The sequence below is a fragment of the Musa acuminata genome, chromosome BXJ1-2, assembly GCF_036884655.1.
Source record: "Musa acuminata AAA Group cultivar baxijiao chromosome BXJ1-2, Cavendish_Baxijiao_AAA, whole genome shotgun sequence".
Classification (NCBI taxonomy): Eukaryota; Viridiplantae; Streptophyta; class Magnoliopsida; order Zingiberales; family Musaceae; genus Musa; species Musa acuminata.
Window position 1 is genome coordinate 21,491,603 of NC_088328.1, and position 11,567 is coordinate 21,503,169.

An 11,567-nucleotide genomic window follows, 5' to 3' on the forward strand; every position below is an offset into this window, starting at 1 on the left:
TGAAGCGTGAGATGTACTGCAAAAAGGACCATATGCAACACAACTTAACCATGTCGCAATAGATGCGTATAATTAATATTAGGGTAATGTCAGCTGTTCCCTATGACACCACATGAAAGTACAGCATTCATATCCGACGATGACGTTCACATGAAGACTATTTAATCGACTGACACATGTTTGAGATGGGGTATTGCAATAGTAAAGCGATCAAATATTTGGATTGATTTATAAAAAAAATGATGAATATATATTTTTAATTTGATTTTAAGTATTTCGGATAGATGATTTTGAGTAAGATTAGTATAATACATGATAAGAGATTCGAGTACTGCTACATAACACTCACATGACATTGTGTTGAATTAAGTATCAAAATACAAAAATCCACAAGGATTATATATATATATATATATATATATATATATATATATATATATATATATATATGAGAATTGAAAAGGATTTATAATGTTTTCGGATTAGTAGTCCAACCTATTTACCCTTAATACCAAACATATAAAAGATGTGAAATGTTATAATCGACAAGGAAACATGTAAATATAATGACACAAAAAAAAAAATACAAGTATGTCAAATGCTCAAATTCCTATCACATAAATTAAATGGCTTCTTTTTTTTTGTTTATATTTGATTATTTATATTTTTATTTAAGGGAGAAAACCCCCCTATAAATCACATTACACTCCTCCCTCAACTATAGAGACCAACCTTGAATGACACACCATTCCTCCAATGATGTAGTCATCAAAGGTTTCGTCTTTCCAAGTCATGTCTGTGTCACAGAACAAAGGAAGTTGCGTAGAAGGAGATCTCCAACAAGCAAAGAACGGTAGTCTTTGTTATGACGCTCCATTGTGAAGAAGCAAGTAAAAACAAATAAGATGCAAATGCCTCAGGCATGTTTAGTAGGATAAGAAGCCATTTTGTTGATTCCACAGAGCCCTTGTGGTTTCCCTGTGTTCCTCTTCATCCGTATATACCCTCTCTCCCCCCACCTTTGGCCCCATGAGTTCTTCACGGTGAAGTAATCTTGGCCCTTGGATGAGCCATAGCCCACCGCTGTCACCCCATGATCGAGTTCGCTGCCACAGGATCCATCGAACACTCCCTGCAAATTCAACCCGTCGCCTCTTCACTACGACCTCTTCCATGAACTGCTTGAACAGATCGATCGAGGAGAAGAACTCACCCCACTGTAGAACTGGAAGTCTCGACCAGAAGCTTCGATGGCGACGCTCACAGGCTGGTGCGCCAGCGCCTTCAACAGGCTCTCTTCGCTGTTCTCTGGCACGTCCTCGTAGCCGGTGATCGTGACCACCTCAAGATCGGCCTGAAGCCGATACGAATAGTTATCGTCGGATAGCAGCATCATACACGAGAAGGATAAGTTCATCGTACCCTCGTCCGCTCGCAGGTGCCTTCCTCCATCAGATAAGGGTAGTCGTCCTCGGTGTGCAGTCCGCCGGTGGAGGCTATGTAGGAGAAAGCGTAGTCCATCAGTCCACCATGGCAGCCATTGTTCTCGCTGTCGCAATCGATCAACTCCTGCTCGGACAGCGATGTCAGGTTCCCCGTCACTATCTGGTTTATGCCCTCCACCGCTGCCACCGTCGAGAACGCCCAGCAGCTGCCTGCAAACGATGCCATATGCCTTTCTGATCGCCATCTCTTCAAGTCTTACTACGACAGATTAGAGTCAGGTACTTACCGCAGTGACCTTGGTTCTTCACATGGGTTACCGCACCCTTCTTCCTCCAATCCACCGACTTGGGCAAGTCCACGGCATTCTCATACCTAAAGCTGGAACCGGAGTCTCTCCTTCTCGGCATGCTGGTGCTGACTCCAAGATACGTCGCCTTGAATTCATCGTGGGTCATGTCGGCAAACGCATTGAGCCCGAGCCAGTAGCTCCTCTTCTGCCTGTTGGTCTCGTCGATGTGCTTCAGGTTATCCTTGAACACCTCGAACCTCCTCAGCTTCTCCTCGAAGTTGGCGTACGACTTGCTGTGCCTCGACATCCAGGAGTCGAACAGCTCGATTAGCTTGTCATGGGAGGTGAGGTCCTCCTCAGAGTATCCGACGATGGAGAAGCCTCCGGGGAGGGCAGTGCATGTCACGAGGAACATGGAGAGGAGGAGAAAGGCGAGGTTCATGGTGGAGGAGGCCATTGAGATGGTTTGTTTTGGCTGGAAAGATGAGGGGACGGGCAGATGTTCATATAGCCTGTGCTCTGACGTTGCTTTCAAGTATAACTCTTGAAAGTTGCCGGGCCTTTGGGAACAAGAATGGCAAGACTTGAAGCTTGCTTGGATTAGACTTTACTGTCAAGCACCCGACCGTATCAGTAAAAGAATAAAAAGGAAAAAGAAGTGCAACCCACTAAAGCAAATCGATTCAATACTTCTTATCTATAAGAAGTGCTATGAAAACATACACTTGTACATGTAAGTGTATGAAAACATACATTTCTACATGATATATAAGAAGTGCTATGAAAAGGCGTTCCGTTCCCTCTACGCAAACTCCACCGCCACACAGGACCCAATTCAAACTCAATTCAAACCAGATTCGAGTATATCTCAAACCTGCAACAAAATCCAATTAAACTGATCGGATAATGCTACCATCTTCGTATATAATAATAAAAATAAAATCCTAATGAAATTCATCATACTAAAGAACAGCACCAGATGTCGTTGTCATCTCGATGTAGGATCAGGAAAAGCCCCGACCTTTCGGCATTTATTGGATCCGCAGTGATGCGGCCAAACGCTACTCTGACTCGACTTTTTTATGCGACCCCACCAGCATCCATGAACATCTTTCTCCGTACAATATATATAAACAAGGGAACTCCCCGATTTAGAAATTAAGGTTTATTATCGTATCCCAATATCCGATTAATACTGAACGTGGCAGTTCATCAGATCTCATGGTAATATTTAACCGATAATATAGGATGACTTATACACGAGCACGTAGTAATTAGTCCAAAAGATAGTATACATGTATGCTTCAAGATCGGAGCAGATATAAAAGTTCGGCGAGGGAGTGGAATAGCAGTTTGAATCAGACGCTATTCAAACTGCTGCTTTTGGGCAGCATGAATCAGACGACAGTGGTGGCCCAGATCACGGTTCTCTAGAAAATCTTGCAACCGAGCTGTCGTAGCGATGGGTGGGGAAGATGATGTAGACGAAATAAAGAAAAAGAATTGTAATGTTTGGGCGATCATGAATTGCCCAACGAGACACGCCACTGTGCCCTCATCGTTATCGTGCTACAACCAATGAAGGCGCGGACGCACTGCGCGTACTCAACGATCTGCTGCCGCCTTCACCGCACCATCCCGGTTCCATCGCACAGTTTCCACCTCCACGTGTCCGCACGAGATCAGACGGACGTTCCAAGTTCCCGCTTTGGGTCCCAGAGAACAGTGGCTTATCGACGACTTTGTTGCGGATCATGCTGTATAGGTGGCGTCAGCCTTGTCGTCATACCAGGACGCCAACGGTCAATTTTGCCCTCCCCCGTGCCTGAGTTCCGCAAGCGGTCCATGTCACCAGTCTGAAACGAAACCTGATCAAATTCAAATGCTTCAATTTGCAGATTCGAGATACAGCAGCACCACAAATTTTACGGGACTCAACTAAGTTATTTAACGATCCGCTTGACGATTTAAACAAAATCAAATTAAGTATTATAACATATAATGAATGTCTAATTAAGTCACCAACTCGAACCTCTGAGTCATAAGAAACATAAATGCATAATTATTTATCAAAATAATAAGATTATCTTTAACAGATTCTTATATTTTTAAAAATTTATATTAAAATCTATATACTTTTTAAAATAAAACATTTAACTTTGATCGTCTTTTACTAGTGAACACATTCTATCATATTTTAATTTAACTCTAAACACTATAATATTTTTACCAGTAAAATCAACGATAAAAAAAATAAAACTAAATATTTTTTTAATATAAAAATTTTAATTAAAATATAAAAAACATAATACTAATAATAATTAATTAAGTAATTCAGATAATAGACTACAGAGTTCCGCCGTGGGAATTCCGCTTCTTCTTTCACCTCCACGTGCTCCTCTGTCGGCACACATCCAAAGACAGGTGACCTAACGTGGCGAATTGGTCATTCGACCGTGGAAGTTTATTTGTCATTTTACGCTACTCAGTCAACGACACGTGTCTCATTTTCTTGTCGCCTTTTCGTCCTCCCTATATCCCGTCAAATTTTGTATGTCTACTAAACTTATACCCAAAACAATACCGGCCTTGCAAATAGTGAAAACTGTGGTCCTCGGTCACTTTGTCACGTCCAAGAACCTCGAACCCGCGGGTGTTTCGTTTGTCTTCGCTTCTTAAATCAACTAAACCACGAATCCAAACGAACCGAGATAACTCGACCGTAGAAGGCCGCGATGATCAGGGAAGCGGAGGGAAAGGGAGGGTATTGGGCGCGGTAGGCGGCGAGGCGGTGCAATTCGTGCAAGGCGGCGGTGGCGCACTTGGACTGCCGGCCTGACGCGGCCTACCTGTGCAGTGGCTGCGACATGAGGGTGCACGGGGCAGAGCAACTCGCCTCGCGGCACAAGCACGTGTGGATTTGCGAGGCCTGCAAACAGGCGCCCGCCGCCGTAATCTGCAAGGCGGACGCCGCGGCCCTCTGCGACGCCTGCGACGCCGACATCCACTCCGCCAACCCCCTCGCGTGCCGCCACAAGCGAGCACCCATCGTCCCATTCCTGGAACCCATCGCCGCCCCAATCAAGCCCTCCACTGCCTCCGCCGCGTTCGCCTTTGGCGCAGGGGCTGGCGACGGCGTCGACGAGAAGGAGGAGAACGATGCGGAGGAGGCTGCCGCCGCCTCCTGGATCCTCCCGAACTCCGGCCACGCTCAGTTCAAGGGCTTGATAGAAGCGCCGCTGCTAAAATCGATGGAGTACTACTCGAGCGTGGGTTCTTACCTTGATTTGGAGTACGCCCTTTCGATGGAGACGCAATTCCACCAGATGAACAGCGTCGTCCCCGTCCGTGCCAAAACCGCCATCGTGGACAGCGGAGCCCCGCCTATCTCGTCGTTCCTCCCGCCCGATGCCGGCGCCGAGCTCGATTTCGTCCCAACAAAGCCCTGCCACACCATCCACTCCATGAGCCAAAGCGTAAACACTAATGAAACCCTCAGATCTATAAACCATTTCTCACTAATCTACGATATCTTTCCTGATTATTCGCGACCGCCTCTGGATCGGAGCAGATGCCGCCGTCGGAGGTGGGAGTAGTACCTGACGAGAGCGGCGGCGCCGGGAACGCAGCGGCGCAGATGGATCGGGAGGCGAGGGTGATGCGGTACCGGGAGAAGCGGAAGAACCGGCGATTCGAGAAGACGATCCGGTACGCGTCGCGGAAGGCGTACGCCGAGACGCGGCCGCGGATCAAGGGCCGGTTCGCCAAGCGGGCGAGCATCGAGGCGGAAGTCGACCGCATCTACTCCTCCGCGTCCGCCGCCCCCGCAGCACTCATGGCGGACGCCGGATTCGGCGTCGTGCCCTCCTTTTAATGGCGATCGCCGCCTTCTTCCACACCAAGATGTATGTACTGGTGTTTATCACGCTCTCCTTCCAATTTACTCCATCTGGTGTTTATTATATACGTCGAGAGAGAGAGAGAGTAAAAACAAATCTGAGCATGGCAATTGATGCTTCATTTTGGAGGGAAGAGGAGAGTTTGAAATATATTCCATTGGCGCCATGGAAATATAATATAAGAATAGGATGTGAGATTGCTTTCTTGTGTTTCTGTTTCTAGTGTTCATCAAGTATAGGACGGTCATCAAGGAACAGCAACCCACTGTTCAAAATCATGTTTACAGCACAAGAGGCAATCACCATGACTGGGGGTCAAATACAAGCATCAAATAGTTACAAGTCAATCGCTAAACCTAACAAAATCCATGCAAAGAAATCCAACTCCCAAAATTCCATAAAGTAAAAAAAGATGGCTAGTAGTCAAAGTCAAAATAACAATTTGTTGCTAAATTTTGATCATCCATCTTATCGGCCTGGAATTCGGTATTCCTCGAGATTTGTGCTTCCATTGAATCACGCCCGTTCGTTAAAAGATCCAACACCTGAAATTTCAATTATCAAGACATAAATTGATATAGTTAAGATCACTGCTCGGCTGTCATCGTCACTAACCTCACTCATGGATGGACGCCAAATCGATGACTGTCTCACGCAGTAGGAAGCAGTAAGCACCAGTCTCTGCATCTGGTTCGTGTCATACTTGCCTTCCAGCTTGGGGTCAGCCAGTTCAGCTATTCTTCCAGACTCGATAATTGGCTTGGCCTAATCAACGTTCTTCTCGGTAAGCAATTCTCCATGCATGGAAGTATAACATCACAAACTTACCCATAGGAGTAGGTTCTGCTTTGAGGCATCTACTGGCCTCCTGCCAGTGACAATCTCCAGCAGCAGAACACCGAATGCAAACACATCAGTTTTCTCATCAACTATCCCATGCATGAAGTACTCTGGTGCCAGATACCTGCCCAGAATGAGGAGTACGTGAGCCATTTAACTTCGTATCAGGTTGGTTGATAATGCAGTACTGTACCCAAATGTGCCTTCAATGGGGATGACAGAGTGATGAGTCCACTGTTTCGGGAGCCATTTCGCGAGTCCGAAATCTGAAATCTGCAAGAACAAGAGCCGGAGTAAGCTTTTGTCAATGGTGGATTCTGCTAACCCACGATTAGGCCACCTGGGGCTCGAAGTCTGGACCGAGAAGAACATTGGAGGCCTTGATATCCCGGTGAATGATCCGGTGCCTGCAGCATTTGTGCAGGTAATGCAGACCTCTAGCTATTCCGATGGCGATCTTGTGCCTCGCAGGCCAGTCCAGAAACTTGCCGTTTTTACCTGAAGCAAGGTGTGGTATCCATGTCATCCATGGCTGCATCCCGAGAACAGAGGAGAAAGGGAGGAGGAGAAGTGGCTGAGGCAGAGGCCTCACTGTGCAGAGCTGATGCCAGGCTTCCGTTGCAGGACAAGTCGAAGACGAGATGAAGCCCGTTCTCGATGCAGCAGCCGATTAAGTTAGCTGTGTTGGGATGGCAAACGTGGCCGAGTATGCCAAGCTCGATCAGGAACTCCTTCTCCTTCTGCCGATCTCCATTTCCTTTTGCCAATCTTTTCACTGCTACGCTCCGGCCATTGTACAGGCTTCCTCGGAAAACCTCCGCGAACCCACCTCTCCCCACCAAATTGTCTGCTTTCCGAGGTCAAGCACAGAGAACATGTTGAATGTTCTAAATCAAGCTAACTGTGAACCTTCGTTTGATTTACCTGGATGGAAGTTACTTGTAGACCGCGAGATCTCCTCGTAGGTGAAGCACCTCCAAGAAGGCTTCAGGTCGTCGGTATAGGATGAGCATGCATCGCTCTCCTTGCTCATCGACTCCCCTGACGAGCGAGGCAAAGAAAAGAGCAGCTTCATGACGGACGATCGCCTCCACATGTTGGCACCGCTGCGCCTGCCGGTGACGCTGCTGGGTGGACTCAAGCAGTCCTCTGCCACCACAGGGCTTCCTGCGTCCGGCCCTTCAAGAACCCCTCTCGGTGAGTCCTTCTCGCAAATGCTTTCCCTGGGAGAATGCCTCTTTTCTCGCTTCGAGATCGAGTAGAAGAGCTTGTGGAACGGGGAGAGAGCTCTGACCGTGTGATTGCTAGTCCATCTGGAGCTCGAAGGACTGTTATCTGTTGCATGAATTGAAGCTTGTGAATTCCTCGCAAGGAGAAAAGGATTTGGACTTCTCTTTCAGACAATTAGAGTTCTCCTACCTTCATATGTCGAGGAGTCTGCACCACCATCTTTTCTAGGCAGAGATTGCATGTCGATACCGACAATGGAGCAGCCTCCGGGAGCATTCTTGAAGCAGTATCTCATTATCTCAAATGAGTTTCTGTTCCACAGAAAAAAGGATTAGAATCATTATCAAGAAGAACAGAAAGAGAAGAATTCAGTCACCTTTTGGGTGTCGAATTCCTCGATCTACCGAGAACAAGGAAGTTGGCCTCGACCTGTGCCGCTTCCTCGGTGAGTCCTTTCCCCACACTGGAACTACACCTGACCTTCGCTTCCAACGTCACCTGAGAAGAAGCATGGAATGAGACCGTCTCACCGAAGCAGGCAATGCAAAAGCAGAGATACTTTGCTCCGATCTACCTGCTTCGTTTGGCAGGTTTCAGCAAACTCTCCAAGAGCAGAGATCACGGACGCCTTGGCCTGCCGCAATCTACTCCTCTCAGAGTTGACCCTGTTCCCTTCTTTGTCGGCTGCTATGCTCATCAAACAGATAACAGAGGGATTACAAACCACTACTGACTGTCACAGCTGATGGCAGGTAAACATGTCGATCAAGAACGAACCGAGAACATGCAAGGCGACGACGGTGTCATTTGGATGAGCAGCGACTGTGACTGCCCACGAGAGAAGCTGGAAGCTGGCTCGAGCATCAAGTGAAACTCCGACCAGTATCTTAGAAGATGCAGCACTCTCCTCAACCGAATCCATTAGGAGAAACACAATCTCTTTCTGCAACTCAGATGAGGGACAAAGATGTTGCTCCGTTGCTTGAAATTTGTAGAGCAGAGGAGACTGCATGAGTGATGGTAGGATCGGATTGTGGAGACCACCATATGGGTGTCACTCATGCAGCCTTGCTTGAGAAGCACAACAGAATGGCGTCACAGAGTAGAGTGTAGGGGAATAGGATGTGAATTGTTCCACTGGGAGATGGATAGGGAGATGATGGCCTTCTCATCCCTGCTTCATCCTACACTGGATATAATGGGGTTGGTAGGAGGAGGTTTGGGGTGGAAGCAAAGGTCTGGAAATTGACTTATCTTGCTGTTGAAGCCAAAGCATGTGGTCAAGGAAATAATGAAAAGCAACATTAACTTCATTTATGTTCTTATGTGCATGCAACATAGGATGGGATAAAAACCTTTGCCAAAAGGTGAGGCAAAGTGAGGGAATTGTGGGGAACAAAAGGAATCCTCATGGTTGGCCAATGTCAAATCTTCGTTTCAAGGGCACTATGATCAGGTGACAGGGAAGAATTGGCCAATGGACTATAAAGCATGTCTATGAAATGATTCATTCTATTCTGTTCCCATATAAGAATTCGGAGAATACAGTAGCACAAGATTAGATGTGTCAATTACATTTGTATCTGAAAAATGAGAGAACTTCTAATAAGATAAACAAAACGAACCATTTGCTGCATCACATTATGTGATTTTGCTTATATCTTCTGGCTAAGTAACCTATTGTTCTTCTTAACATCCATCATCCGTGCACAAACTTTCTCCTGTCTCACGGCTTCACGTAGGGGTCATGCATCTCCTGCATCTCCATGGCTCCAAACACCCCGTAAGAGTTGGTCTCATCTTCAATCCTCCCTCCCCTTCTTCCTCCACCAACACCAGCGTCAACAGAGTCTTCAAATCCTTCATCACTGTTTTGGTCCATTGTCATCAGGTGCTCCCCGTATCTGATGCTCTTCAACCTCACCACCTCCGTATTCGGTTCCCTGACCTCCCTCCCGCCGAGAATACCCACCACCTCCTTCATGTCCGGTCGCTGCTCGGCCTCCCCCTGGATGCAGAGAACGGCGGCCTCCACGACCCTCCTGAGCTCGGCCCCGTCGAAGTTGCCACGAAGCCTGGGGTCGACCAGCTCCCTGAACCGACCCTTGGAAATGAGCGGCTCCGCCCACTCGATGATTGTGCGCTTCATGCCGCCTGGGAGCTTCTCGATGGGCTTGCGGCCGGAGACGAGCTCGAGGAGGAGGATGCCGAAGCTGTAGACGTCGCAGCTGTCGGAAACTCTCCCCCACATGGCGTACTCCGGCGCGAGGTACCCCAGGGTGCCCTTCACCCGGGTGGTCATGTGGCTCACCCCCTCGGGGACGAGCTTGGCGAAGCCGAAGTCCGCCACAAGCGGCTCGAAGTTGGCGTCCAGTAGCACGTTGCTGGCCTTGATGTCCCTGTGAATGATGTGGGGCGTTACCTCGTGGTGCAAGTACCTGAATCCAAGGTAACACTTGCTTAGCCAATCAATCCTTCTGCAAATGCACGAAAGCTACATGACTTACACCAAGGCTTCTGCAGATCCAAGTATGACGTTCATCCTCCTCCTCCAGTCCAACCGCACCTCATGTGCAAACTGGCCATGGAGATGGGACAATAGGCTGAGGTTGGGCATGTAGTCATAGACAATGAGCCGCTGGTCCGTTGCAACACAGTAACCTCGCAGGCCAAGAAGGTTCTTGTGCCGAACCCTCGCCAACACCTCAACCTCCACTGCAAATTCCATTTCGGCTTTCGAGTTCATCGATTTCAACTTCTTCACAGCTATCTGCACATTCAACAAGAAGGCAATACTAAGTCATCCGTTCGCACACTACTGAGCTAAGAAGGCATCACCTGAAGACCATCGGTGGTCTTTCCCCAGTAAACGCTTCCGAATCCCCCTTCGCCGAGCAAACGATCGTCGCTGAAGCCATTAGTAGCGGCGTGGAGCTCCTTGTAGGTAAAGATCCTCCACGAACTATTCAATCCCCCACTCACAACCCTAATTCAAGATCAGAGAGGCCACCTCAAACACCACACTGATCATCTTAAACTAGAACAACATCTACATGAAGTACACATCTTACGCACCCTTGCTCGACCTTCTCAGCTCCGCAGCAAGACATCGATGAGCCCATTGGCGTTCCCGTGGATGTCAGTTATCGCCGTCGTACGTTTCCACGAGGCTTTTGTCTCGCTTACGGTTTGCACGGAGAACAGTGAGAGGTTTGTCCTTTTAAACCGGGCCTGAGCAGGCTTGGGCCGGCACGACAAGGACAAGCTAATGAGCAGGTCAACGCGTACAAGATCCAACGAGGTGGGTCCTCTTGTGTTCCTAGATTTTGAAGTACCATAGCTTAGATTTGGCCAAGTCAGAGTGTGCAGTGTTCTACCACTTGGAGGGTCGTAACATGTTGATTGAACCTAAGCACAAGCAGCTTTGTTTTGACTACGTTACAACACGTCATGGATTTTGACTTTTTGTTCGATCTGTGCAGGCTAATTTTTGGGTCCAAACCCATCCCGTGAATAACATCTTTGTGGATCGGCTAATTTATTTTTATTTGAAACTCTAAGGCTCATTCTAATTCAAGCAATCATTAAATCCTAAAAAAATAGAAAGATTTTTTTATTGATAATCTCTTTTTGTTATTTATAATTTTATTTTAAAAACTTTAATAACTTCAACTTATAACTTAATTTCAATACACACAACACCTTTTATTCTCCATTCTTATTATTTTTCTCCTTTCTTAATCACACGTATAAGATTTCAACATCACTGAATAAAATATATTGTATAAAATAAAGATAATTAAGGGGTAGATATTATATTTAGTAAAACTATATATATATATATATATATATATATATATATA

General features: G+C 47.0%; 4 protein-coding genes across 4 annotated transcripts; 1 reads left to right on the forward strand and 3 right to left on the reverse strand.

Annotated features, from left to right (window-relative positions):
• Window positions 1-835: 835 nt before the first annotated feature.
• Window positions 836-2,222, reverse strand: LOC135612548 (cysteine protease XCP1-like). The gene is made up of 4 exons (XM_065108965.1): window positions 1,733-2,222; window positions 1,423-1,655; window positions 1,214-1,354; window positions 836-1,132 (listed from the first exon to the last, which is right to left on the reverse strand). Exons 1-4 carry the CDS (start codon window positions 2,190-2,192, stop codon window positions 917-919), a joined length of 1,050 nt encoding a protein of 349 aa, XP_064965037.1. The 5' UTR covers window positions 2,193-2,222; the 3' UTR covers window positions 836-916.
• A 2,202-nt stretch (window positions 2,223-4,424) lies between these two features.
• On the forward strand, window positions 4,425-5,848 carry LOC135598042 (zinc finger protein CONSTANS-LIKE 5-like). Its single transcript, XM_065091568.1, has 2 exons — window positions 4,425-5,211; window positions 5,307-5,848. Exons 1-2 carry the CDS (start codon window positions 4,603-4,605, stop codon window positions 5,607-5,609), a joined length of 912 nt encoding a protein of 303 aa, XP_064947640.1. The 5' UTR covers window positions 4,425-4,602; the 3' UTR covers window positions 5,610-5,848.
• An 88-nt stretch (window positions 5,849-5,936) lies between these two features.
• LOC103972284 (probable receptor-like serine/threonine-protein kinase At5g57670) lies at window positions 5,937-8,857 on the reverse strand. Its single transcript, XM_009386576.3, has 11 exons — window positions 8,482-8,857; window positions 8,279-8,388; window positions 8,081-8,202; window positions 7,894-8,015; window positions 7,399-7,809; window positions 7,067-7,321; window positions 6,815-6,972; window positions 6,668-6,747; window positions 6,463-6,598; window positions 6,250-6,399; window positions 5,937-6,179 (listed from the first exon to the last, which is right to left on the reverse strand). The coding sequence occupies exons 1-11, from the start codon at window positions 8,714-8,716 to the stop codon at window positions 6,051-6,053; spliced, it is 1,908 nt and encodes a 635-aa protein (XP_009384851.2). The 5' UTR covers window positions 8,717-8,857; the 3' UTR covers window positions 5,937-6,050.
• A 573-nt stretch (window positions 8,858-9,430) lies between these two features.
• On the reverse strand, window positions 9,431-10,826 carry LOC103973947 (PTI1-like tyrosine-protein kinase At3g15890). Its single transcript, XM_009388646.3, has 4 exons — window positions 10,780-10,826; window positions 10,543-10,690; window positions 10,212-10,474; window positions 9,431-10,142 (listed from the first exon to the last, which is right to left on the reverse strand). Exons 1-4 carry the CDS (start codon window positions 10,824-10,826, stop codon window positions 9,431-9,433), a joined length of 1,170 nt encoding a protein of 389 aa, XP_009386921.2.
• Window positions 10,827-11,567: the final 741 nt, after the last annotated feature.

Coding starts and splice junctions, on each gene's coding strand:
- LOC103973947 (XM_009388646.3), bottom strand. CDS start 10,826: ATGGGCTCATCGATGTCTTGCTGCGGAGCTGAGAAGGTCGAGCAAGG. Junction 10,691..10,779: donor GCTGAGAAGGTCGAGCAAGG/GTGCGTAAGATG, acceptor ATCTTGAATTAG/GGTTGTGAGTGGGGGATTGA. Junction 10,143..10,211: donor GGATCTGCAGAAGCCTTGGT/GTAAGTCATGTA, acceptor CCTTGGATTCAG/GTACTTGCACCACGAGGTAA.
- LOC135612548 (XM_065108965.1), bottom strand. CDS start 2,192: ATGGCCTCCTCCACCATGAACCTCGCCTTTCTCCTCCTCTCCATGTTC. Junction 1,656..1,732: donor GAAGAACCAAGGTCACTGCG/GTAAGTACCTGA, acceptor CATCGTTTGCAG/GCAGCTGCTGGGCGTTCTCG. Junction 1,133..1,213: donor ACTTCCAGTTCTACAGTGGG/GTGAGTTCTTCT, acceptor TTGAATTTGCAG/GGAGTGTTCGATGGATCCTG.
- LOC135598042 (XM_065091568.1), top strand. CDS start 4,603: ATGAGGGTGCACGGGGCAGAGCAACTCGCCTCGCGGCACAAGCACGTG. Junction 5,212..5,306: donor TCCACTCCATGAGCCAAAGC/GTAAACACTAAT, acceptor GGATCGGAGCAG/ATGCCGCCGTCGGAGGTGGG.
- LOC103972284 (XM_009386576.3), bottom strand. CDS start 8,716: ATGCAGTCTCCTCTGCTCTACAAATTTCAAGCAACGGAGCAACATCTT. Junction 6,748..6,814: donor GTCCAGACTTCGAGCCCCAG/GTGGCCTAATCG, acceptor TTGTTCTTGCAG/ATTTCAGATTTCGGACTCGC. Junction 6,400..6,462: donor AGCAGAACCTACTCCTATGG/GTAAGTTTGTGA, acceptor AACGTTGATTAG/GCCAAGCCAATTATCGAGTC.